Genomic DNA, 26,589 nt, shown 5'->3' with positions numbered 1-26,589 from the left:
TGGTTACACATGGCTCTCAAGCCACAAATGTCCACTGTGAGATTTATTGTAAAATAACAAAACTGCCTGCTTGTGGTCAACTCCAGAAAATACTATTTGAAGGAGAACCACCATAAATGTCCAGCGTGCATTAACAACGTACATGCTCCCGTCAATGCCTTCTCAAGTTGATAACTTCCTGTTGTCTCACAAAAATCGTATAATGGGTGTAAAACCAACATTAAAGAGTAACCTGGTATGTGAAAAACAGTGAGAGAGTGACTTGTCCTCTTTCAATGATACTGGATCATGTCAGAGCCACACATGTGGCTAGCAGGGCATAGATGTAGCAGGTTCTTCAATGACCATACGGCATGACCTCTAAAAGCACACTTCGAAGAATACAGTGTGAAAAGTACTGGTGGAACGGAAATTACATCCGTGTCACACAGTCTGTCAGGAGTACTATACCACCAAGCTTTCTACACTTTGTACTGTACACAGGTGGATTGGTGTTTTCAGTCGCTGCAATAGCAGCATGGAATACTTTCATCTTATTTCACTAGTGACGATTCTCATTCAACCTGTGACCCAGAACTGTACAGAAACAACCAATAGGACAGTATTCCTCACCATTCAATTTCACTGGGGCACATAGCCGTGTGATGGTTCGAGATGTGCAACCACAATTGCTGGAGACTGTATCTTTTGTCCGTGGGAGGATGTGGTTTCAGTACGACAGTGCGCCAACCCACTTCAGTATTAATGTGCATGAACATGTAAACATCATATGCTATGATCATTGCATTGGAAGTGAAGGTAAACTTCCAAGATCGGCGCAGATTTTCACTATAGGTTACGCAAAGGCGGTGGCGTATGAAATTCCAACTAACGAGCAAAGAGCAACTGGTTCCTAGGGTTCCACTTACTTATATCATTGCCGCGCGGTTTGAGGCGTCATGTCACGCACCGCGGCCCCTCCCACCGGAGGTTCAAGTCCTCCCTCGGGCATGGGTGTGTGTGTGTGTGTGTTCTTAGCATTAGTTAGTTTAAGTAGTGTGTAAGTCTAGGGACCGATGACCTAAGTAGTTTGGTCCCTTTGGAATTCACACACATTTGAATACTTATTTGAACTTATTTCATTGCAAAACAGATAAATAATTACTTGAGAGTCTGACAGAATTTTATTCGTCTTTGTAATGCATGCAGGGAGAAGGCCGCTCGTCGTTTGGAATGCTGTTACAAGATTGAGTTGTCGCTGTAATGTGTAAGCTTATATCAATGAAAAAACTAAATATTTTGTGGCATACTGCATATTACAAGCGATTATCTGGTAATTCACTGATCAGCTGTTACTAGCACTTAATAAGCGTATTGCTGCTCATGGTATTGCACATGGCAAGAATATTACAGACTGCGCAATGTTTTTGTGCGTTAATCAAGTTACAACTAAGAAGTCAGAAAGCTACGGTCTTATCTACCTGTTGTACACCTCCAGGAACCACAGTCATTTGCGCGCAGCTCTTTTCATTGGGCAATAAGCGTCTACCACGGTCATGTGATTACTCTTCTTGCTAGTTGATATGCATCAGCAACAGTGATGATTCTTTGATTTTCTTCAAATAGAGCAATTTCTCCTCCGCTGTCATGAGTAATTATATGAGACCTTACCACTCATTCTCCAAAGCGATTATTCACCGTAACTGCACTACCACATTGTCTGGTAACGTTATCCAACGACACATCAGGGCGTCGAAGTTACACCGGAAATCACCTGCTATTAAGCCGCTCTTTCTGCAATAAATATGAACTGTGCAAGACCCCGACTCGAGCTAACAAGCCTTTTGGTCGTGTTAGTAATGTCCCGGCTGGAGCGACCGAGAGACCGATTGCTTCACATGAACTCAAACAATTAAAAGAATTAGTCGCGCAACGGATTGAATAATGAAAAAATAATGGCCCTCGGTTCTTATAAAATCATAAATTACTAAACTGAAAGTCTCGGTCCGAAATAATTCCAAATTTATTTGCTTTTCATGAGTACACACGCTTGAAAAGGGAAAGACCACGTGAAAAAAGGGAAAGACTGCACATTAACAGGAATAGCAAAGATACGAAACAAACATTGAATATAAGTACGATTTAATTGAATATATATCGGATTGAATATACACTAGTAGGATGTGAGTGACCGCCATGTCAATAACGCATCCTCTAAAATTCATAATCACAACTGGACGTACAACGACTGCTCTGATCAAACAAGGAAACACGGTGCAGATTTCACATGCAAATGCCTAAACCTGCTCGGTGATGGGTGAGCTATGTGACTAGATTTAACGCCGCTGCCTGACCATATTTAGTGTGAAACGAATCATAAGCGCTTAATTATGACCCTCCAGTGATAACACAAACTGCAAGCTACTGTCACCAGAATCAACGAATCAAGGAGACATGGTCTGCATCTGCTGCAACTTACCATTGGCAGCAACTCATCAGTGAGAGACAGAAGGCTGTGGCTCAAGAAGCGGCTCCCAGCCAATATCGTCCACTTCCACGTCTCTATCCAGACTCTCCAAGCCGCGAGCTGCAGTGTCGTTTCCACATCATTATCCAGATCTAAGAATTCCACACGACCTCTCTGCTCCGCACAAAGTGCTTCCAGCACTGGGAATAGCTCGGCCAATGATCAACTAACAGGAGTTTTTAAACTGAACTGTAACACTCCATCTAGCAGATATCTTTTTAGTCTCCCAATGGCTGCCTTCCCAGGCATGTAATTTTGAGAACCGGATTTCCAAACTCCCACTTAGCTAATGACTTTTAAGTCAACCAATGAGCTGTCTTGCTGTATTGCGAGGGAGAGAGAAATTTTCGGCCCGCGTGGAAGGCGTTTAAGCATCACCTAACTTCCCCCTCCCTCCTTCCCCCTCCCCCCGCGCCCCCGAAAGGTAGGGAAAGGAAAACGTTTTTAATATTGCATGCCACATAGCTTCCCACGTAAGGCAGTGAGATGGTTATATTTCAGCCAGCCCAGCTTCCCTCATTCTTGGAAAAGCTGGTTAGCGATAAACATGAGACCAGAGTATCCATTGAGCAGAGATTCCGACTCATAAAATAATGTATTTTGCGTTGGATCAGATACATGTCACTGTCCCCCAGAGCGAGAATGTTAGAAGAAGCGCCCAACCACACGCAACAGGAGTTGCAGTTATGAAAATGGAAATGTCGTGTTGCTAGGGCCTCCCGTCGGGTAGACCGTTCGCAGTTATGAAGAATTTGCGTACATACATCTGGCTTGAACCGTAGCTGACAATATCGCGCGCTGTGCAGCTTACATGTCTGAGATTGCTCACCCATGGCTCCAAACAGTCATTAATTAGAGGATGGGAAACTAAATACATAGAATGACGAAATGCCTGTTAGCGACTTGATCTTTGCAGCCACTCAGATACTGCACGATGTTAACATAATTACCAGTCGTTATAGCGGTTTAAATAAATCGGTGTAACTGCAATTATATACGGATAGTATCATTCTAAAAACCTCATTACATGTCTGAGTTGTAACGCTGCGCCTCTGCCGCCACTGTGACTAGATGCATCGTCTAACATCATAGGTACTGCCAGATATATGGCGAAGAATTTGGCCTGCAGTCCGTCCTTGGTACAACTCACGCTATGTGCCACTGTAATCTTTCAAAACGAATGGCTCGTTAAATTAAGTTACCTGATAATTTAGTGCTAACAATTGTCAGAAATTATTTTTATAAAATTGAGAAACAATTGTGTCTAGCTAAGGACTAGTGGAGCAAAGAAAACAGAGAAACCATGACATTATTGTTTAACTGCTGTTAATTTGAAAAGAAGTGTTGCCTCTTGTAAGATAGTTGCCTTACCGCTCTGTTTAATGCTGATTTAACTGCAATAAGTTAATAATGTTGGGTGCTAGTCAGTCAATATTTATGCTAATACTAGTACAGCTTGTTTTATGCCTTTTGAAACAAATTAAAAGTTAAAACGTGTTTCCTCTGTTGGACTCAGTGTTTCTACTCCAGCAGTCCTGTTTATTAGTGAAAGCTGTATCAAGATTCCTACAGTACTTCCTGATATTACCTTTCACATCTGGACAGAGAAACACCGAAGGAGACTGTATAATTTGCATAGATATGTAGCTATAGATATGTATAGATTCTAGTCAATTTTCGCTGCTCTCTGCAATTGCGGCTGCTGTTTACCGCTTTTTCAGCCAAATGGCTCTGAGGTCATCAGTCCCCTAGAACTTAGAACTACTTAAACCTAACTAACCTAAGGATATCAAACACATCCATGCCCGAGGCAGGATTCGAACCTGCGACCGTAGCAGTAGCGCGGTTCCGGACTGAAGCGCCTAGAACCGCTCGGCCACCGCGGCCGGCTGCTTTTTCAGCCAGACAGCACCTCCTGTGTAGATGACCACCTTGTAGCTCTCATCATTAACACAAGACGTCACTCACATTTCTATTAAAAGTGGAGCAGATAGCAATACTTACAGGATATATAAAAAAAGTGTTCCATATTTTGATAGATAGTGGTATGGACCAAAGGTAGACAAAAATGCCCAGCTAAATGTAGGTTCCAAAATGCGTACCTTAGGAACTATGAGCACTTGTTCATCTTCGCTATTGTGAAACACACTTATTCTACTTCAAGCTCTTTGCTATTACGAACAACCTACCGACTGCAGTAAACAAACGAGAGCACATGGATGTGCTGTTATCCATGGATACAGCATGCAATAAACCTCTGTTAGTGTTGTTACTGCAAACTATATTCACCTTTCTGGGTAAGTTCTGAGCATCAACGTCTGTTGCGTTAACTGGTACCCCTTTAAGTGTGCTCCACATTGCTAGATAGGAAGAGCCCCTTGTGACAAAAACTTCACGGGCGTGTCCCGTTATAAGAATAGCACAAACAAGCATTGTGTCAAGCGCTAACTGTACTACCATAGCTGCTCAGCTGCATCGGTGCATCAGTTGAACATCTATTTTTGAAGACTTACCACTTGACATATTTGTACCAAGTCTGTTTCTGACATCTGATTATACCTGAAGCACGGCAGTAAAATTTTTGTAACAAATATCAGCAGTAGTAATCGCATGCCCAAAACATTTTCTTTTATGCAATTCAACATTTCAACGTTTTGTTGACGAAGGAGCGGAGGGCATTTTATTGCATGAAGAGTTTATTACAAATATGTCACAGACGTAGTACATATGTTTTGGAGACTAGTTTCGAACCGATTGGTTCATTCTGAAGCATGACCTACTGAGGCTGCATTGAAACTGCCTGATCTTAATGACAACTGTGACATTTATCTGCCGTCACAAGTGATGCATGTATTGCCAATCAGGCACTTTCAATGCAGCCTCAATAGGACACGGTTGAGAATGAACCAGTCAGTTAGAATTTAGTCCCCAAAATATATGTACTATATCTGCGACATATTTATACTATCCTCTTGATAATTTCTTATAGTTGTAGTGTAGTTGTAGTGGGACGTGTACATGGTTGTTACTTAAAGAATGTTCGAAAAACGACTATAAGAACACACGGAGAACTACATAAGGTGAGAAACATACGGATCCGCTGTTGTGGAACGTGCTTTGTAGTCAGCAGACCACCAGATTCGTTTCGGTAAGACTCAGCTAATGGTAGCCACAAGCGGACATTATGCAAGGCTAGACAGGGCACAGACGTTACTAAACATCCACTAATTTTAATCGGAAGGAGGAGGATGTGAAGGTAGACTAAATCTGGATTCCGGCGCTGAAGGAGATGTGTACCAGTCTTTCACCATCGGATGATAATAATAACTGACAACAGCAACCGACAACGGCCAATTCCGATCGAGTATTCAAAGGCTGTGATATCACGCGTCAGCACAGGAGCACACTGAAACGAAATTTTACTTCAGTTAGAAGCGACTCAGGGTGTGAATCGGTATTTCGAAAAAGATATAACCCTCCAGTGAAGGTGTCCTCCGCAGAGGAGGACGAAATGCTGGGTGTGAACAAGAAATTCATTTGACCATGGTGTAACACCCAGAATACGCTATCGGAAAAAAAGTTAATACACCTGGAAAGACGAAGTCGATTTTGTTCGGATGGCTTCATAAGCCACCTAGAGGATAATAGATGTACTGATAACTGTTTCAATCTCGTCCGCGAATACATAGCGTAGTGGCAGAGCTACCAGAGTGCCATCTGTGTGTATCCTTTAATAGGGAATATTACACCCAGAAGGTCCAGTGTTGTGCAGACATGTGAAGCAAGCAGGCAGCCATGCCACGTAGACGTATTCTTGCTTCCGACAGCCGGTAGCGAATTTGAAAGGGGTCAAATTGTGGCCTACCGAGTGGAGGGATGGTTCTTTTTGGAGAAATGCCACAGATTTGGTCGTGCTGCGTCAGTTGTGCAACGATACTAGTGTCAGTGGTCACGTGAGCACTCTCAAACATGTAGACGAGGGTCTGTACGTCCACCCAGCAGACTCTCACCAGGGTAATCGTAAGAACAGCAGTGGCAGATCAGACAGCTACTACAGCACAGATAGGAGGGCTTGTGAGTCCAGACATGTCAACACGAACTGTTACGAACCGGTTATTAACAGTGGGGCTACAGGCAAGCACACTTCTAGCTCGTCATCCATTCACGCCACAGCGTCGAGCTGCACAACACAACTTGTACCATCAGATCACTTGGAAGCTGAAATAACGCACCGTGTTTTTCAGTGACAAAAGCCCATTCTACCTGCAAGCAAGTGATGGTCATTTGCATGTGCGATGTATACCTGCTGAGCGCTGTCTCGTAGGGCGCATTCGTCCAATAGAGACTGGCCTTACCAAATGTTCAAATGTGTGTGAAATCTTATGGGACTTAACTGCTAAGGTCATCAGTCACTAAGCTTACACACTACTTAACCTAAATTATCCTAAGGACAAACATACACACACCCATGCCCGAGGGAGGACGCGAACCTTCGCCAGGACCCGCCGCACAGTCCATGACTGCAGCGCCCCTGACCGTTCGGCTAATCCCGCGCGGCCTGGCCTTACCCCAGGCGCTACAGTCTGGGATGCTCGAAGCAAAAACTGTCGTTTCACTTTTGGTGTTTCTAGAATGCATTTGTCCAAGAGAGACTGGCCTCATCCTAGGCGATACGGTCTGGGATGCGACAAGCAAAAACTCTTGTTTCACCTTTGGTGTTTCTGGAGACGATGCTAACCAGCGCTCGGTACGTGTAGAATGTCTGCACCTGTTCTTTTGCCGTTTTTGCAACAAGAAGGTGAAGTGTCGTTCCAGCAGCATAATGCTCACTTAGACAATTACCGTGAAACTGAAAGTGCTCTGCAAGACGTGCAGCTACTTCCTGGGCCATCACGATCTCCAGACCTGTATCCAATCGAGCACGTGTAGGATATGATGGGACGAGAAGTGATTTTCAGTCAGGAACCACGCGACCGCTACGGTCGCAGGTTCGAATCCTGCCTCGGGCATGGATGTGTGTGGTGTCCTTTGGTTAGATAGTTTTAAGTAGTTCTTAGTTCTAGGGGACTGATGACCTCAGATGTTAAGTCCCATAGTGCTCAGAGCCATTTGAACCATTTGAGAAGTGGCTCATGTCACTTGTCAACCAAAACCTCTTATAGAACTAGACGAATAGGCTGTGCAGGGGTGGAATAATGTATCCCAGGGCAGGATTCGCCATTAGTACGATCGACTGAATGCCAGGGTGAGCGCCTGCATTGTCGCCCGTGGGGGCTACACCACGTGTTTATACAGGTGTTTCAGCATGGGTTAATACCTGGTACCTCACAACCGCTTGTGCTATTGATTTGTAAATACAATCATTTCATGTACTCCATATGCCCTGTTGCAATAATACACTACGAGCCATTAAAATTGCTACACCAAGAAGAAATGTAGATGATAAACGGGTATTCAGTGGTCAAATACATTATACTAGAACTGACATGTGATTACATTTTCACGCAATTTGGGTGCATAGATCCTGAGAAATCAGCACCCAGAACAACCACCTCTGGCCATAATAACGGCCTTGATACGCCTGGGCATTGAGTCAAACAGAGCTTGGATGGCGTGTACAGGGGTACAGCTGCCCATGCAGCTTCAACACGATACCACAGTTCATAAAGGGTAGTGACTGGCGTATTGTGACGAGCCAGTTGCTCGGCCACCATTGACCAGACGTTTTCAGTTGGTGAGCGATCTGGCGAATGTGCTGGCCAGGGCAGCCTTACACGAGGCTTTACAACAACGTTTCACGAGGCAACGCCAGTCAACTGCTGTTTTTGTATGAGAAGTCGGTTGGAAACTTTCCTCATGTCAGCACGTTGTAGGCGTCGCCACCGGCGCCAACCTTGCGTGAATGCTCTGAAACGCTAATCATTTGCATATCACAGCAACTTCTTCCTGTCGGTTAAATTTCGAGCTAGTGTCGGAGGGTCCATGCGGCTTTTCGCCGATGATGCTGTAGTATACAGAGAAGTTGCAGCATTAGAAAATTGTAGCGAAATGCAGGAAGGTCTGCAGCGGATAGGCACTTGGTGCAGGGAGTGGCAACTGACCCTTAAGACAGACAAATGTAATGTATTGCGAATACATAGAAAGAAGGATCCTTTATTGTATGATTACATGATAGCGGAACAAGCACTGGTAGCAGTTACTTCTGTAAAATATCTGGGAGTATGCATGGAGAACGATTTGAAGTGGAATGATCATATAAAATTAATTGTTGGTAGGGCGGGTACCAGGTTGAGATTCATTGGGAGAGTCCTTAGAAAATGTAGTACATCAACAAAGGAGGTGGCTTACAAAACACTCGTTCGACCTATACTTGAGTATTGCTCATCAGTGTGGGATCCGTACTACGTCGGGTTGACAGGGGCGATAGAGAAGATCCAAAGAAGAGTGGCGCGTTTCGTCACAGGGTTATTCTGGTAAGCGTGATAGCGCTACGGTGATGTTTAGCAAACTCAAGTGGCAGTCTCTGCAAGAGAGGCTCTCTGCATCGCGCTGTAGCTTGCTGTCCTGGTTTCGAGAGGGTGCGTTTCTGGATGAGGTATCGAATATATTGCTTGGCCCTAATTATACCTCCCGAGGAGATCACGAATGTAAAATTAGAGAGATTCGAGCATGCACAGAGGCTTTCCGGCAGTCGTTCTTCCCGCGAACCATACGCGATTGGAACAGGAAAGGGAGGTAATGACAGTGGCAAGTAAAGTGCCCTCCGCCACACACCGTTGTGTGGCTTGCGGAGTATGAATGTAGATGTAGATGTAGATGTAGGTCATCTTCGTGGTGTACCAATTTTAATGCCCAGTAGTGTAAATCTGGAGTGAACTGGAAACCTGTAAAAGGTAGTACTATTTTTTTTCCCGCAGTCTAATAAGTGATTTCAGCAAGAGTTCCACGGCTAGAAAAACTCCCACACGTGGAGCTCAGTGGTTCGATGCTGCATCACGTAAACAATGCCAGATATAGTGATTCCCCATCCTTCCATAACGCCTGCGCCTTTCCTCCGCCAGCAGACGCGGCGTAATTCCGGCTGACGTAAGGCGGTGGAAGCTCTCAACGGCGCAGTGGCGCAACCGCGGTGACCGCTGCCGCCTAAACCCGAGGCATGCAGGGCGCCTGGCTGGGGCTATGCACGGCGGGGCGCTGAGCCACTGGAAGTCCTTGGGCGGGCGGGGAAGCCAGCCCAGGGCGGACGACCGCGTCGCGCCGCGCCGCGCCGGATACATACATCCCACGACGGCCGCCCTGCTGGAGCAGTCAGACACCGACAGCCGCCGAGAGGACAGCCGCAGGACGCACCAGCACTACCAGCGACGTCTCTCGCCATGGACGCGACTTCTCCGCTCAGAACGCTGACACTCGTAAGTAGTGCTCCCGTCTACATCTACACGTCGACACAGTACATTCTGTGCCAGGAGATTCTTCTGGCACTGCTATCAGTCCCCCCTTTTCCGTGTTCCATTTGCGAATGGAATCTTGGAGCAATGTCGGTAGATAAACTCCCTTAAGAGCTACAGCTTCTCTGAGTTTCATATATATCACTTCTACATCTACACTACATTTATACTCCGCAAGCCACCCAACGGTGCGTGGCGGAGGGCACTTAGCGTGCCACTGTCATTACCTCCCTTTCGTGTTCCGGTCGCGTATGGTTCGCGGGAAGAACGACTGCCGGAAAGCCTCCGTGCGCGCTCGAATCTCTCTAATTTTACATTCGTGATCTCCTCGGAAGGCATAAGTAGGGGGAAGCAATATATTCGATACCTCATCCAGAAACGCACCTTCTCGAAACCTGGACAGCAAGCTACACAGCGATGCAGAGCGCCTCTCTTGTAGAGTCTGCCACTTGAGTTTGCTAAACATATCCGTAACGCTGTCACGCTCACCAAATAACCCTGTGACGAAACGCGCCGCTCTTCTTTGGATCTTCTCTATCTCTTCAGTCAACCCAACCTGGTACGGATCCCAAACTGATGAGCAATACTCAAGTATAGGTCGAACGAGTGTTTTGTAAGCCACCTCCTTTGTTGATGGAGGAAGTAATACGTTGCTGACTCATTTAGGAACGCACGCTCTCGGAAATGCAACAGTAACTCTCTCTGTGACACGCAACACCTCTCTTGTAGCGTCTGCCACTGGACTTCTTTGAGCTTCTTCGTAACTTTGTCGCGCAAAGTAAACGATTCCACGATGAAAAAGCTTCGCTTTTCGACGGGTCTTCACTATATTTTCTACCAATCCAAAGTGCTCAGGTATCCAGACCATTGAGTAATACTCAAGAATCGCTCTTAAAAATCTCTTGTAAACCCCTTTTTTCATGGATGAATTAAATTTCCTTAAGGAGGTAGGACGTCAAACGGGCCGACTTGGAGCAGGAGAGGCACCACAGGACATTTCAATTTCCACTGTCTATACTTTTACAAATAAATTCATAAAACTTTGTCAGCATGACCAGGAAGAATTCCGAATTCACACTCATAGCAGTCGAAGTTCGAAAACATAACGAAGTAATTTTATTTACATGTGAAATTTCATCATTTTCTTTTCACTTACTAATGGCAGCATTTGTTGCTATAGGTACACTTTTCTTCATAAGTAAGAGAGATGGTTCGATGAATTTTGCACAGCATATAAACCATACTTAAAGATGTATTAAATTCTAGAATTTTCCAAATCTGTTAAAAACTGTGGTAAAAATTGAGGTAATTAACGAAAATAATTGTGTTTTTTTCTGAAGATGAAGTTTAAAATACAACAGAGCATTTGTTTTTTCATAAATTAAATAAATTCTAGAGTTTCATGCACTTGTAAGCATGGTATGTATGCTGTGCGAAATTCATCGAAGAATCTCTCTAACTTATGAAGAAAAGTGTACCTATAGCAACAAATGTAGCCATTAGTAAGTGAAAAAATGATGAAATTCCGCACGTAAAAAAATTATTTTGTTATGTTTTCGAACTTCCACTGCAATGAGTGTGAATCCTGAATCCTTCCTGATGACGCTGACAAAATTTTATGAATTTATTTGTAAAAGTATAGACAGTGGAAATTAAAATGTCCTGTGGTGCCTCTCCTGCTCCAAGTCGGCCCGTTTGACGTCCTACCCCCCTTAACGATAAATAAAAAAAAATGGTTCAAATGGCTCTGAGCACTATGGGACTTAACATCTGTGGTCATCAGTCCCTAACCTAAGGACATCACACACATCCATTCTCCAGGCAGGATTCGAACCTGCGACTGTAGCAGTCGCACGGTTCCGGACTGAGCGCCTAGAACCGCTAGACCACCGCGGCCGGTCCTTAACGATCCTCCAGTGAATTCTTGCCTTGCATCTGGATTTCCGACAGTAAGCTTAAACCGGTCATCCCACTTCGGATCGTTCTGGAGGGGTACGCGAGGTTTCTTACGAGTATCACTGTTTCCAATGATTCATCGCCACCATTGAAATCGAACAGTATGGGGTCTCCTCGCTCATTTATGCACAATATATTTCATACTGCAATTTCAAAAAATTACCGGGTCTGGAGAACGTATCATCTCAACCCTTGCGTGCTACAAGCGCACTTTAAGAAGGTAAAGTATGATTACGGTTCAAGATCCTGTCACCGACCTGATCACGAACTAGGACTGCGAAAGGGCGGAGAAAGAAATCTATCGTGTCCTTCGCAACGAACCACTGGAAGCCCAAGTTTCGGTAACAGGACGGGGATTTGAGCCTCTGCCCTCCCAAAAGCGGGTCCTATGCCGTATTACAGCGTCCCTTCGCTCCTAATGGCTGCAGGAAACATAATGATATTGGCCTGTACTGACTGCTTTCCGGTGGCCAACAATTTCAGTTAGCAAAACAAGTGTTTAACGCATATAGTGTAAATCGATCAACTGTACTCCGCTAGCTGCTGTACTGTGCTTTCGAAAATTATGGAATAAACAGCGCTCGGCAGAGTCCGACAGTGTCAGACTATATACACCATTAACGGCAATCTTTTGGAGACCGCCATATCGTTTAAATTCGTTCGGCTAGCACTACGAAACAATACGAAATGGAACGAACAACTGGAATCGGTAGTAGGAATTTCTCTTTTTTAGAATTAGTGGTAAATGCAGTGTGTGTGTGTGTGTGTGTGTGTGTGTGTGGGGGTGGGTGGGTGGGTGTGTGTGGGTGGGTGTGTGGGTGTATGCGTTGAGGAAACCGCATACAGAACTATAGCGTGACTAATATTTCCTATATGGCAGTCACTTTAGACGCATTTTATACTGACGGAAGAAAATCGCAACATGCTCGTCCCCGGTAGCTGACTGGTCAGCGCGACAGAATGTCAATCCTAAGAACCTAGGTTCAATTCCCGGCTGAGTCAGAGATTTTCTCCGCTCAGGGACTGGGTGTTGTGATGTCGTAATCATCATCATTTAATCCCCATCGACGCGCAAGTAGCCGAAGTGGCGTCAAATCGAAAGACTTGCATCCGGTGAACGGTCTACCCGACGGGAGGCCCTAGTCACACTACATTTATTTATTTATCGCAACATCAATAAATAATTAATGTAGAGTAAATAAATTTCAAGAATATATTTTTATAGGTAACATATTTCATTGATTAACTTTGCAAGATCACAGATTAATGCAAGCGCAACAAAAGCCATTGCAAATGTGAGGTAGTGGTATAGGAAAAACCGGTCTAACCGTGAATATGTCGAATGCAAGCGTGAAAACATATATGCACTGTGTAGTACAGGTGCCAGATGTCAGTCTGTGGGATGCAGTTCAATGCCAGTTCTACCTGGTCGGTCAATGCAAGGACGATTAACGCACTCTGGGGATGACGCACAAATTAGCATCCGATGTAGTTCCGTATTTGCTCGCTTGGAGACAGATCTGGTGATCTAGCAGGCCAAGGCAACATGTCGACACTTTACAGCGCGTGCTGGACTACAACAGCGGCATGTGGACGAGGGTTAGCCTGTTGGGAAACATCTCCTCCAATGCAGTTAATGAATGACAGCAAAACAAGTCGAACCACCTGAATGACGTTACAAATTTGCAGCAAGTGTACGTGGGGTAGCCACGAGTATTCCTACTGCCGTACGAAGTCGAACCCCGGACGCCAGGTGTAGGTCCAGTACATCTAGCACTCAGACAGGTTGGTTCCAGGCGCTCAACTAGCCTCCTCCTAACCAACATACGGCCATCAGTGGCAGAATCAACTTTCATCAGAAAACACAACAGACCTGCAACCTCTCCTCCAATAAGTTCTCTTTTGAGACCTGTGAAGTCACAAATGGCCGCGGGTTAGGGTCAGCGGAACGCACGCTTCAGGGCATCTGGCTCGGATCTGTTCTTGACCGATCTGTAACGGTTCCTTGTGTCGCTGTGTTACCAACTGCTACTCAGGTCATTGCTGTAGCTGCAGTTGCACCAAAGAAGTACGCCGAACACGATGGTCTTCCCCCTCGGTTGTACCCCGAGGCCGCCTAGAGGCTGCTCTTCTTGGAAGCGTGTCATCATTGCCAGCCTGTAAAGTGGCTACTTTCCTGCAAAGTCTTTCTGCAGTATCGGAGAAGGAACATCCTATCACACGACCTCGTTCAAACTCAATGAGATGTAGATAATGACGCCTTAAAGACATTCATGACCACGTCAAGTGCCAGAGATAACTAACGCTCGTGACTGTCACGTCGTGCATTTAAAGTAAACCTGATTTGCATTCTCATAGTGACGCTGGTGGCGCTGTTGTTATGCGAATGGCCCAAAACTTGAACAGACATCATCTTTCAGATGCAGAAACACGATTACCAATTTTCTTTTGTGTCGAACACCCCCTTCTTGGTGTTGCATTTTTTCTCCAGCAGTGCATTTATGACAAGATACATCCTTTTTGACAGATGGCTGAAAGCAATAAGACATCCATGTTATTCCACCCACGATTAGGCTACTCATGCAATTACGAGGCAATTTTCAAACTTCTTATCAGATGTCGTAGTCTAAAATCGAACCACAGTGTGCCAAAGTATTGGACGCCGTCAAAGGTTGTGGCAGAACACAAATTCGTCACAAGAGGCTTCCATTTATCGATCCTGTGTACAGCCACGAAATTTGGCGCTGTCGGATAGTTTGGCTATTGCTTTGGATATCAGATCATGAGATGTGCTAAGACGGTTCTGATTCCCCTCAGGATGGTACACAGGCCGAAATGGAATGAAGTGGACATGGGTTACATTCATGAAAATATTAATAGCTCAACCACGCTTTTAGCATGTCTACATAGAAACATGCGTTTCGGTAGAGCATAGTCGCACTATCAGACACAAACCATCACAAGAATTAAAATGTTGCATCGAACAAAATCTGCAGACCGATTCATAAACATCAAAAATTCGGAACACGGTTGTCTGCGTTTACTTTTGGCACTTGTCTTGTCGGCCACTGCCTTCGCCGAACAATACAGTATGTTGAACTGTGCAGTGTCGTTCGTCAAGGCTATCACAAGCTTGTCATCCTACACGATCAAAAACCATATACGACTTGTACAGGCTGGTTATAATTAAACTTCCGGTACTTGAGCCAGTATAGTTTTCTGCCCAGAAAACTATTTACCACATGAGAACCCGATCTTATAGGATGCTCAGACTGAATGCAGTAGGATTTGCGTTGTTAGTAGTGTTAGTCTCATTACTCGCCGTTGGGCACCAGTACTGGTGCGACGGTGCAGGGCTGAAACAAAAGCATTGGTGTGCATTACAGTTGCAGACAGTCAACATGGGTCTGGACAGGGCGAGAATGGCTTTACTCGTAAAGCAATTTTATCAAAATAACATCAAAAGTGTTTGCTCTCCCTGAGTATCGACACATTAACTCGATACGGAGACGTCCTTTTTCCGCAATGCGGTAGAGTACCTGATTCGGAAGTTCTAATTGACTGGCTATTTGGAAATTGCTCCTGCGCCAAAAGTTGTTGAAGTTACTGTAGCCATGGCTAAGCATGCTGCACGCAATGTGTGATCTTCAAGCAGTGTACGGCCTGTGTCACAACAGCTGAACATTCCATGGTCCACCGTTCGAAAAGTACTGCGATCAGCTGTGAAATGATATCCGTACAAATGGGATCCGTACAAATTTCTAGGCTCTCGTCGATGCAGATGGCCATCACATTGAGAACGTTTGTAACATGGGACATAACCATGGTGCGCCATTAACAAATGTTACCTTGTCATGTGGAAATTAAAATGTATTTCTTTCAATGGGTGACTCGTTATCTTTTTTGCCTATCTCTTTAAAAACGTTCCCACAAAGTTTCGTTGTTCTACGATCACCAGTATTTCATGAGCGCTCTGTCAAATACCGATAGTTTAATTACGAATATAACGCACATATGCGGTTCTTCAAATCTTCTGAGAAAATTTGTTGTTGTTGTCGTGGTCTTCATTCCGAAAACTGGTGTGAAGTATCTCTCCATGAATCGCTATCCCGTGCGGGCTTCTTCATCTGCGAACTACTGCAAATTACAGCCTTCTGAATGTGCTTACTGTATTCATCTCTTGGTCTCCCTCTGCAATTTTTACTCCCCACATATCCCTCCAGTATTGGTAATCCCTTGATGCCTGAGAATGTGTCCCATCAACCGATCCCTTATTTTAATGAGTTGTGAAGCAAATTTGTCTCCCCAGTTCTATTCAGTACTTCCTCATTTATTAAGTGGTTTAACCACATAATCTTCCACATTCTCCTGTTGCTCTACCTTTCGAAAACTTCTGTTCTGTTCTTGTCTAAACTGTTATCGTTCATGTTTCACTTCCTTACCTGGCTACACTTCATACAAATACTTTCAGAGAAGACTTCCTAAAACTTAGATCTGTATTCCATGTTAACAAATTTCTGTTCTTCAGAAGTGCTTTACTTGCCATTGCCGGCCTACGTTTTATACTCTCTCTACGTCGGCCATTATCAGTTATTTTGCTGCCCAAATAACAAAACTCACTTACTGTCTCGTTTCCTGATCTAATTACCTCAGCATCACCTGATTTAATTCGACTACATGTTGACGTTGATTTTATATTCTCCTCTTAAGGCACTCTCCTATCCTTTAGATGCTCTTCCTAGTTCTTTCGCTGTCATCGGCAAACTACGAAGATTTTGCTTCTTCTCACTGCACATCAATTGCGAATCTAGACGTTTCTGGCATGTGTCTTACCTGCCATTTGCTTTATGTGCTCGTTTGACTTTAAATCGCTCCGTACGCGTGCACGTAGACATTTTATGGATGCGACTGCTTCCAATGATTGTTCTGCATTCGTGCAATCATATAATAATGAGTGTTTCTGCCCAATACGTTACATTTATGTTGAGGACTAACTGCCAATCGCTGCACCAAGCATCGATCTCTTGCAGGTTTTCTTGCATTTCGCTACAATTTTCTAGCGTTCCAACTTCTATGTATACAACAGCACCATCCGCGAAGAACCTTTTGGAACTTTCAACCTTATTCGCTAGGTCGTTTATATACGTTGTAAAAGTATTGGTTCTCTAACACTTCCAAGGTGTACTCCCGAAGTTACTTTTACGTCTAAAGATTTCTCTCTGTTGATAATGATATCCAGTGTTCATTCTGCTACAAACTCGTCAGTCCGATCACACAGGTGGTCTGATATTTCATTCGCCTGTATTTTGTTCATTATACGGGAGTGCGGATAGAAGACTGAAGAGATACGGAAGATCCAACGAAGAGCGGCGCATTTCGTCACGGAATCGTTTAGTCGGCGTGAGAGCATTACAGAGATGCTAAACAAACTCCCAACACCAGACTGTTTCACTTAATACTCTCAAATGCTACACAGGCAACGACAGTACTACTGCCAGCCAAAGATCACATTGCTTGTACTCAGAACCAGTGTGGTGTAACATATCGACTATTAAAAGATTCCGTCTGAAAAATATCCAGTATACATGAGGGAAGTATGACTCATCGAATAAAACTAGAAATCACATCGCTCTTATCGAATACAAAGAATAATCTAGAGATCTTACAATTAAACAGCACTAAAGTGACAATATTGCCTCTTACATGTTGTACTGCGATAACCTGGACCATACTATATTTGACTAATTGCTGGTTCTTCCCGGTGTCCACAGATGTTGGCGATCTTGCTGCTTGTCGTGTTACTGTCGTTTGCATCCGATGCTGAAGCGTACATGGAAGTGGCAGCTACTAGGATTAGGTAAGTAAATCATTCAATAGCTATATCTGTCTCAAAAATCTACAGTACCGTTCAATATTACAATTATGCCTATATCAGAAAACCCAGTATATAAATCACCTTCAAAGTCTACAAACTGAAACTAAAGATTACCTGTGCTGTGATTTAAGATAATAATAGATACCAGACACTTTGCATCTAATCGTGCAATAACACCATAATCAGTAACATGCATACTTCGGATACTGAGCGTCAGATAGTGACATTAGGGCTAAAGTATGAGTCACAACGCAAAGCACACATAGACAGAGCTGAAGAATATAGTTTCTCTTATTTTGTTTCCCCTCTGAAAACGACTGTTTCTCTGGGTGACCCCCTCGCCCACACCAAAAAAGTGACCTCTCTTATCATAACACAGACGTTTGGAAGTACCTCGAGCTCTGTCCTCTCACCAGTTATGTAGCATGTGATGGCAATGATGTATGTATTGCACCAACTCTAAAATAAACTACGCTACTTTAACGTTACTACGCGGACAGACGCATCCACTGTATACACCTTTTATTTCGTGAACGTGAGTCATTCCTTGCGTCCCTGTATCGGAGCTCCCATGGCGTTGTAGCCGCGGCCAAAACCTTCACGTACTATTGAAGATGTGCGGCTCTCGTGACATTACGCGACGCAGTGCTCCGCTGATTTAACTGAACGTGTGGATGGATACTTGTCTTGCTCTGAAAAAGCCAGTTTCGTTGTGTGGTGTGCGTACTGTAAGACCTTCGATACACACAGCATCAGATTATTTGACTTGTCGCTCTAACGAAGTAGGTGAGTGTCAGCAATATGTCTCGTGGTCTTATAGTGGCGTGTTTATCTTCCGCCGTTAGGTCTGACGAAAGAAATGTCACTTGCACACTTAGAGTAGCAGATTGACAGTGACAACTTTAAACAGAACTTGATTGATTTTCACACACATTTATTAAAATAATAAGCATAAAAATAACTTAACTTGGTTCTGGATGCTATTTACAATTGACAATCTGAAGTTCCTTTGGTCTTGGTATGTTAATCTTATTCTCACATATCTCTGATACTTGAGGAAGTGTGTATTCATTTATTTTCATGGCTATGTATAGGAATATGGTAATCTTATTAGGCGCAGACTGAAACTTGACTACAGACTAATGCAGACTAATGCAGACTGACTAATCGGAGGTCTGTACACCCGTTATAGTACCTCACGCATTCGGGTATCACTGCGTGAGTGTGATCCGTGAGGAGAAAAGGTTCTACGTTAGCAGCGATCTCATTGGCCGCGTTACATATACACGCGGATCGGCGGAAGCAGAATTTGGTCCGTCTCTAAAACAGCGCCATCACGTAGTGCGGAGATGGACGAGCACTGCGCCTGCGCTGTGGGAAAGTTGTGTACGCGCTGACTACGCGGGACTATGTACACGACACTTTGACACAAGATATCTGACACGGCTGTTCTACCTTGCAGGGACGACCAAACAACGTCAGTCCTATAGGGCGTTAATCAGGTAGGGTCTTTGAGAACCCGGATGGCGTTGTCTATGCCCCCGCGAACCCACCGATTCCATATTCACATTAAAGTCGTGGGACCTGGACCAACGCGAGCACCAGGACCGCGGATGATAAACCGAAGTCTGTATAAATTTTGTACTGAACAACAAATTATCTCGCTCATTTGTGTATACCTAATTATAGATCGTTGATTGATACACGTTGCATGTTCTGGCTTTCCTTGAGCGTCTACTCTTCTTCCTTTCACATCCGTGGGTGCATTCGTTACACACCTGACTTGAGGCAACAGCGAGAAGAAATTCGTCTGTCGACATACTGTATAAGATTTTCCTGAACGATTCCCAAACTCTTTGTCTCTGTCATTAGCCATGGACGTAATAGACGTACTGCGACTTAGTTCAATCACAGTGTCGTTTCTGCAGAACTGTGACACGGAGGCAGCAAATTACTTTCTCCTTCTAACCTTATCTGAGTAACAAGATCACACACACACACACACACACACACACACACACTATACGCATGCGCACCCCCACAGCCATATGAGAATGCCTGTGATCAAGGTTATTGGGAGCCATGAAGTAATTTTGTTTTTACAAAGCCTACTAACAGGAAGGAAAGTCGCTTTTTCATTAGATCCCACTGCCAATTTCCGTCTTACCGCTACACGAAAAGGCTTCGGGCTTACTTTCTATGGAATCGTGTATACAGCGAGATATTCGTTATGACGATGTAAAAGCGGTGGGAAATTCGTCCTTTGTTCTCTTCCAGACATAACAACGCTATCGCGTCATTAGCTCCAGGAAGCACTCTGCCCTTTTTTATTACGCCTGCCATTAACGCCAGGCCAGGCATTAAGGTCAGCCACATGTGTGGCCAGGTGCCTGGCGCACTGCAGCACACAGCTTGAACGACGACGGAATGCGAAGTAAATTATGAATCAAATTAAGCCGGCGGAAGTGGCCGTGCGGTTAAAGGCGCTGCAGTCTGGAACCGCAAGACCGCTACGGTCGCAGGTTCGAATCCTGCCTCGGGCATGGATGTTTGTGATGTCCTTAGGTTAGTTAGGTTTAACTAGTTCTAAGTTCTAGGGGACTAATGACCTCAGCAGTTGAGTCCTATAGTGCTCAGAGCCATTTGAACCATTTGAATCAAATTAATTCTCATTTGTGAAGAACAGCATAGTTCATAAAGTGGGAGATAATGACCTTATAATGAGATCCAGGATGAACCTTTCACATTGCAGTTGAGTGGATGCTGTTTTGAAACTGTCTGGTAGTAGAACATTGAATGTCTGACTGGAACTCAAGCCGAGAGACTTACCTCTTCTAGGCAATACTCTTACCAGATGAGCTATCCCAGCACTCCTCACAGACCAGGTGAAAAATTCGTCGTGCCTTTTCCTCACACGATATTCGTCAACCATGAATGAAGCGCAACAGGTAGATTCCGTCTTCCTAGATTTCAGGAAAACATTTCACACAGTGCCACACTACAAATAGTCAACCGTGGTTCGAGTATATGGAACAGATTCTCATATGTGTGAGTCGCATGAAGACTTTGTAAGTAATAAAGCCCGGTACGTTACTCTGGATGGAGAGTGTGCATCAAAGACAAAGGTATCAGCAGGAGCGCCTGAGGGGAAAAAGGGACCAATCTTGTTCTTGACACAGAATAATTTTGCTAAATGGGGAAAAATGCAGGAAACTATACCTGAGAGGATAATGAACGACAAAGGTCATATGGACATATGGTCAGAGATGTGCTACAATGGTATCACCCATTTTAAGATGGAGGTAAGATATCTTTGACAGTGATCCAGTTATCAGCACCAGGCAGACGGTTAGCCAGCATCAGGTAAGCCAGACGACAGTATAAGACATTCTCTAAGACGACAGCCACTATTTGTATCACATAAAGAAATGTATATATTTGAGTGGTGTATGTTCTATCATACATGTCCGTCAGTGTACCTTTGGCACTGAAGTAGCGCAGACGTCTTGTTTATGTCCTCACTGCAGTAGGTTGGAAATTTGAGTCGGTCAGGAACCGTGTCAGGATGGCCGAAGTGGTAAACGCAACTGCTCATGAGAAGTGGCAAATCAGGATTCGAGTCCTAGTCCAGCACAAACTTTTAATTCTCGGCATTGCATTACCACAGTGCTCGATGTGGCTGGTAGTACCTGTGTTTCTCTTATTACATATAACTGTTTTGTTGCTGGTTCATTGCACAGGCCACCATGCTGCCACGATTGCTCTTACCCAACCTATCCGCAGACGAGGCTACCTTTATATGGGATGCATCATAACCTTCACAACAACAGAGAATTTCGTGTAGTGCTAGGAGTTAACCATCAGCTTTGGAGCAGTCTCAATGTGTGGCAGGAGATTATTGGCGACTGCCTTGTGGGGCCACTCATACTACCATAATGCCTCCCAGGTGAGGCATGTCTACAGTTTCTGTGGCTGAACTTGCCTCTCCTGCTGGAAGACATGTATTTGGTGGTAAGGTAGCTGTAACATGATGGCGTGCTCCAGTTCCCTAGCCTCTTGAATGTGAAAGTAAAACAATACAGACAGAATAGCCCCTCTTATCCGTGGTTTCCACATGTGCTACAGATCATTGTAACACAGGCTGTGAAAGATGTTTTAGCACCAGCTTCAAATGGGTGACCCCCTTTGCAGTGCATTTTCGACCATATGCCCATGTGACCTTTTTTGCTCTCATCATTTCAGGAATCGTTTTCTGGTGTTTGTTTCCATTTAGCAAGATCACCTTGTGGTCTAGAACAATCTGACGGATAGGATAAGAAGCAACACGTGACTGTTTGCTGATGACGCTTTACTGTGTGGAAAAGTGTCATCACTGAGTTACTGTAGAAGAATACGGGATATTTTGGACAGAATTTCTATTTGGTGTGATGAATGGCAGCTTGCTCTTAATGTATAAACATATAAGTTAAAGTAAATGAGTAGGAAAAGCAATTCTGTAATAATCGAATACAATATTAGTTCAGTGCTGCTTGATACAGTCACGTCCATTCAATATCTGGGCGTAGCGCTGTATAGCAATATGAAATGGATGAATACGTTAAGATCAACTGTAGGGAACAAGAATTATCAACTTCAGTTTATTGGTAGAATTCGAGGCAAGTGTGCCTCATCTATATGTAGAGAGACTGTGCGACCCGTTATGAAGTACTGCTCTCGCGTTTAGGATCCCCGCCAGGCCGAATTCAAGGAGGACATCGAAGAAATTCAGAGGCGTGCTGCTAAATTTGTACCGGTAGTTTAAAACAGCACAAGAATATTACAGAAATGATCCGTGAACAGGACTGGAACCGCTGGGGGAAGATGATGTTCTTTTCGCGAAACACTATTGATAAGTACAATTAAGATTTTCACGACTGCATATCCTGATTGCTGATGAATTTTCTGGCCTGTATGGACATGTTCGAAGAAACTTTCCGGTTCCTCATGTTTTTATCGTTGACAGGTGACAATCGACACTTAAGTTTGATCTCTGACTAGTATAATCTCTGCTGATCACGTGTAAACTCGACCATTCCCTCTTTACGCAATATTTATGTCGCTCTCCGACGTCTGACCCGTCAGTCAGCAAGACTCAGCTTTGTCATAAGCACCTCGGAAGATGTCCAGCGCAGCTCTAAAAGGAACGCCAGGAACCTAAAGTTTCTTCGACCACGGAGTACAGCCCGGAAGACTCACCAGCAACTATTGAGAGAGTTTAGAGAACAGACGTTTGCAACAGAATGCAGGACGATTCTACTGCCTCCAGCATGTATCACACATTAGGACCACGAAGCCAAGATGAGAGAGAGCAGGGCTCATATGGAAGTAACAGGGCGCGACGAAAAGTAATGCCTACAAATCTTCATGTGAAAAGTCTTAAGGCTTTTTAGATTAAACAAGCGTTATTAACATTCTACAGCTTTATTCTTCGTATCTAGATATTTATTGCTCGGTTAGTCATTCTAGAGACGAAAACCTTTATCCCAAGTGTACACCAATTTATTGACACCGTCGCTAGAGAATGGCTTCGTTGATGGAGTCACAACTTTACCTTCGCTTGCACTGCTTCATCACTGTCAAAGTGGAAGTGTTCGAAGGTGTTCATTAAGTTTTAGAAACAGATGAAACTCGGATGCAGCGAAGTCGAGACTGTACGGAGGATAATCTATGACACCGAACCCAAGGCGTCGGATTGTTCCAGATGTCTCAGCGCTCGAGTGCGGTCTGGCCTTTGCATGCTGAAGGAGAGGGTGTTCTATGTGTGGTCGAATATTTCGCATTCGAAACTCGATTCCAACACCTGTTTCTCACTCTCCGACATAGTTACGTTACACACCACCATGCTACACGCTACTATTCGGAGCTGTCTTTCAGCACAGAGTTGCAACTGGCGTCAGGCGAAAAGTGGGCCGAGTAATATGCATGACAGCCCGCCCAGTTGGACGTGCGGTCCATCGCACGGCTTTCCGGACGGGAAGGAGCGCCGGTCCCCGGCATGAATCCACTCGGCGGATTTGTGTCGAGGTCCGGTGAGCTGGCCAGTGTGTGGATGGTTTTTAGGCGGTTTTCCATCTGCATCGGCGAATGCGGGCTGATTCCCCTTATTCCGCCTCAGCTACACTACGTCGGCGATTGCTGCGCAAACAGGTTCTCCACGTACGCGTACACCACCATTCCACTACCACGCAAACATAGGGGTTACACTCGTCTGGTGTGAGACGTTCCCTTGGGGGGGGGGGGGGGGTGTCCACCGGAGGCCGAACCGCACAACAATCCTGGGTTCGGTGTGGGGCGGCAGAGGGGTGAAGTGAACTGCTGTAGTCGTCGTGGGGACGGAGCCTCTCCGTCGTTTCTAGGTCGCCAGTTAACATAACATAACATAACACAATATGCATGACACGTAATATCTCAACCGATATTGAGAACAGAATAAAAAATTCGGAAGCGTTACTTTTCAGCACATCCTTGTAATAGAGGTGATCCAAAAGTTTCTGTTTGAGGGCGTTGCTGCAGCACATATACGACACCGCTACTCCGATTCGCTTGTGTAAAAGCATCGACACGTAAGCAAGGGGTTGGTGTGGTATTCGAACAAGATCATTTTGATCGTCGCTTATATGGGGTGATTGAGGTGCTCCTACCGATGGGCTTTATGCTACGTGCAATGCCTTCAAAAAGCATGGGCAAGATTTTCATATTCTCTCGCTCGCTTTTATTCCTACAGAAAAGTGAAGAAGACATCTTTGTAGGAAATTTAATACTGTTAAATTTTGTTCTAGGATACGTTTACGCCAGAGGCCCCAGTTTTCGAGTTAGTCAAGAAAAACGTGTTTGAAGATCATTTCTTTTTTCTTGAACAACTCGAAAATTATGTGTTCTAGCGAGAATGTGTGCCAGTACAAAATTTAACTATATTAAATTTCGTGCAAAAGGATCCTGTTCCTGTAGGACTAATTGTTCACACGTAGCAAGTGAGACAATATGAAAATCTTATGCTAGGTTTTTGAAGACATTGCGGGTTGCATAAAACCTGTCGGTAGAGGCAGGTGTTCACCCTGTATGCAGACGGTTGTCTTTCCCTCGTTCCATTTGCTAGTGGAACAGAAAAGAGAATGACTATCAGCGTTACACCTTATGGTGACTTGTGGAGTATGTGTGTAGCAGTGGATGTGAACCAGCCTTCACAGCTTCATGTTTGCCAGTGTTCCTCTTAGGAAAGCTGGAAGCTCCGCGAATAGGAGAGACGTACTGGTGGAGGTGAAGCTATAACTGTGAGGACAGGTCCTAAGGCGTGACTGGACGGGCTAGGCTTCTGGTTCCAGTCTTCGTCCAGAACATGTTTTTAAGATGTCTGTGAATTGATACCTGTACACACAGCTCACTACGTTTCGCGTCAGTATTGAATTATTAAAGTGATTTCTGGCAGCCTTTCATTTCTAAGGACGTAGCAATGATCGCTTACAAGAAAAAATACGGTTCTCCTCAATATCAATTTAAAAATATATGAGAAATGTAACTAAATTGAAAGCCCAATATTATGAAAAGGATACATTGCCACTCACTGGATAGTGGGAATGCTGAGTCGCAGATAGGCACAACAAAAAGACTGCTAAGCAAGTAAACTTTCAGCCAAAAGGCCTTCCTCTGAAATGGACAAGACGCACACACATTGACGCAAACATGGCTCACACACACATGACCACTGACTAGACTCTGATCTGGTCTTGGCGGCCAGAGACAGTGATCATAAGTATGTGAGTCGTGTTTGCGTCAATGTGTGTGTGTGTGTGTGTGTGTGTGTGTGTGTGTCTGTGTTTTGTCTATTTCAGAAGAGTGGGTTTGGTTGAAGGCTTACTTTGCTTTGCCTGTCTGCGACTCACCATGTCGGCTATATGGTGAGTAGCAATCTACCCTTTTCATATTATTGTCATTATTCCATCCTGGATTTCCATCGTTAAATTTAAAAGCCTAAATCAGACATTTCCCTTTATGAGACACTCATATGCACACGCTACCGGAGACGTAAATTATTTTTCTTCAGTCTTAAGGTACTATAACTATCGCTAACGTACGTAGCGAATTGGTACATCTCCGCGATTTCCCAAAATTCTAGGATGGTTACGTTGAAAACGTTACTGCCAATTCCTCGCGCTATCCTTGTTCAATGCGAGTTTCCATTTAGTCTCCAATGACCGTGATAGGACGCTAAAGTATATTTTCCCTTTCTTCTGTAACGGCCGCTCTGTGTTCCATCGAATGTGTTGTCGTGATGACACATACCTGTCACATTTGTCAGAGACCATCGAATTAATCAACTTGAATTCTATATTTATTCATTTAATTTAATTTTATGCAATTACTTATTTATTCCATGTGCTGACATTGTAGTCTCTGTATTTGGGAATACGATTCGGCTGGTTATCGACTCCCAATCAGAGATTATCTCTGTAGTGATAAGTTGTAACAGCACATAAGTCACCTGGACACACTAGGAAATATTGGGGAAGATATTTCAGCTATGCAGCAATGAAACCAGAACTCCCTTGCCTGATGCTTCTCTGGTTTGCAGTTGCAGTCAGTTTCATTATGAAAATAATAGACTCGTACTTAGAAGCTGATTCGTATCTCTTTCTATGGCCTGACGGCATAGGAAAATTTCAAAGCCTGAAGATGACATAAAGGGAAGATGAGAGATCCAGCAAAATTCTGTCGCTTTAGAAGTCCAACAGCATGAAACAAATTTTTCGGAGAAATAATTAACTCTA

General features: G+C 44.3%; 1 protein-coding gene across 1 annotated transcript in view; it reads left to right on the top strand.

The window, feature by feature from the left end:
* The window catches only part of LOC124613508 (ionotropic receptor 21a-like), an 88,082-nt gene that overhangs the window by 42,914 nt on the left and 18,579 nt on the right, over positions 1 to 26,589 (top strand). Inside the window, exons 2-3 of the mRNA XM_047142217.1 lie at positions 9,669 to 9,918; positions 17,682 to 17,767. Coding sequence (XP_046998173.1) covers positions 9,669 to 9,918; positions 17,682 to 17,767 — 336 coding nt within the window. The remainder of the gene's footprint in view (positions 1 to 9,668; positions 9,919 to 17,681; positions 17,768 to 26,589) is intronic.

Source organism: Schistocerca americana, chromosome 4 (assembly GCF_021461395.2).
Source record: "Schistocerca americana isolate TAMUIC-IGC-003095 chromosome 4, iqSchAmer2.1, whole genome shotgun sequence".
NCBI classification, from domain to species: Eukaryota; Metazoa; Arthropoda; class Insecta; order Orthoptera; family Acrididae; genus Schistocerca; species Schistocerca americana.
The sequence above is the reverse complement of the archived record's forward strand: the minus strand, read 5'-3'. Positions and strand labels throughout refer to the sequence as shown.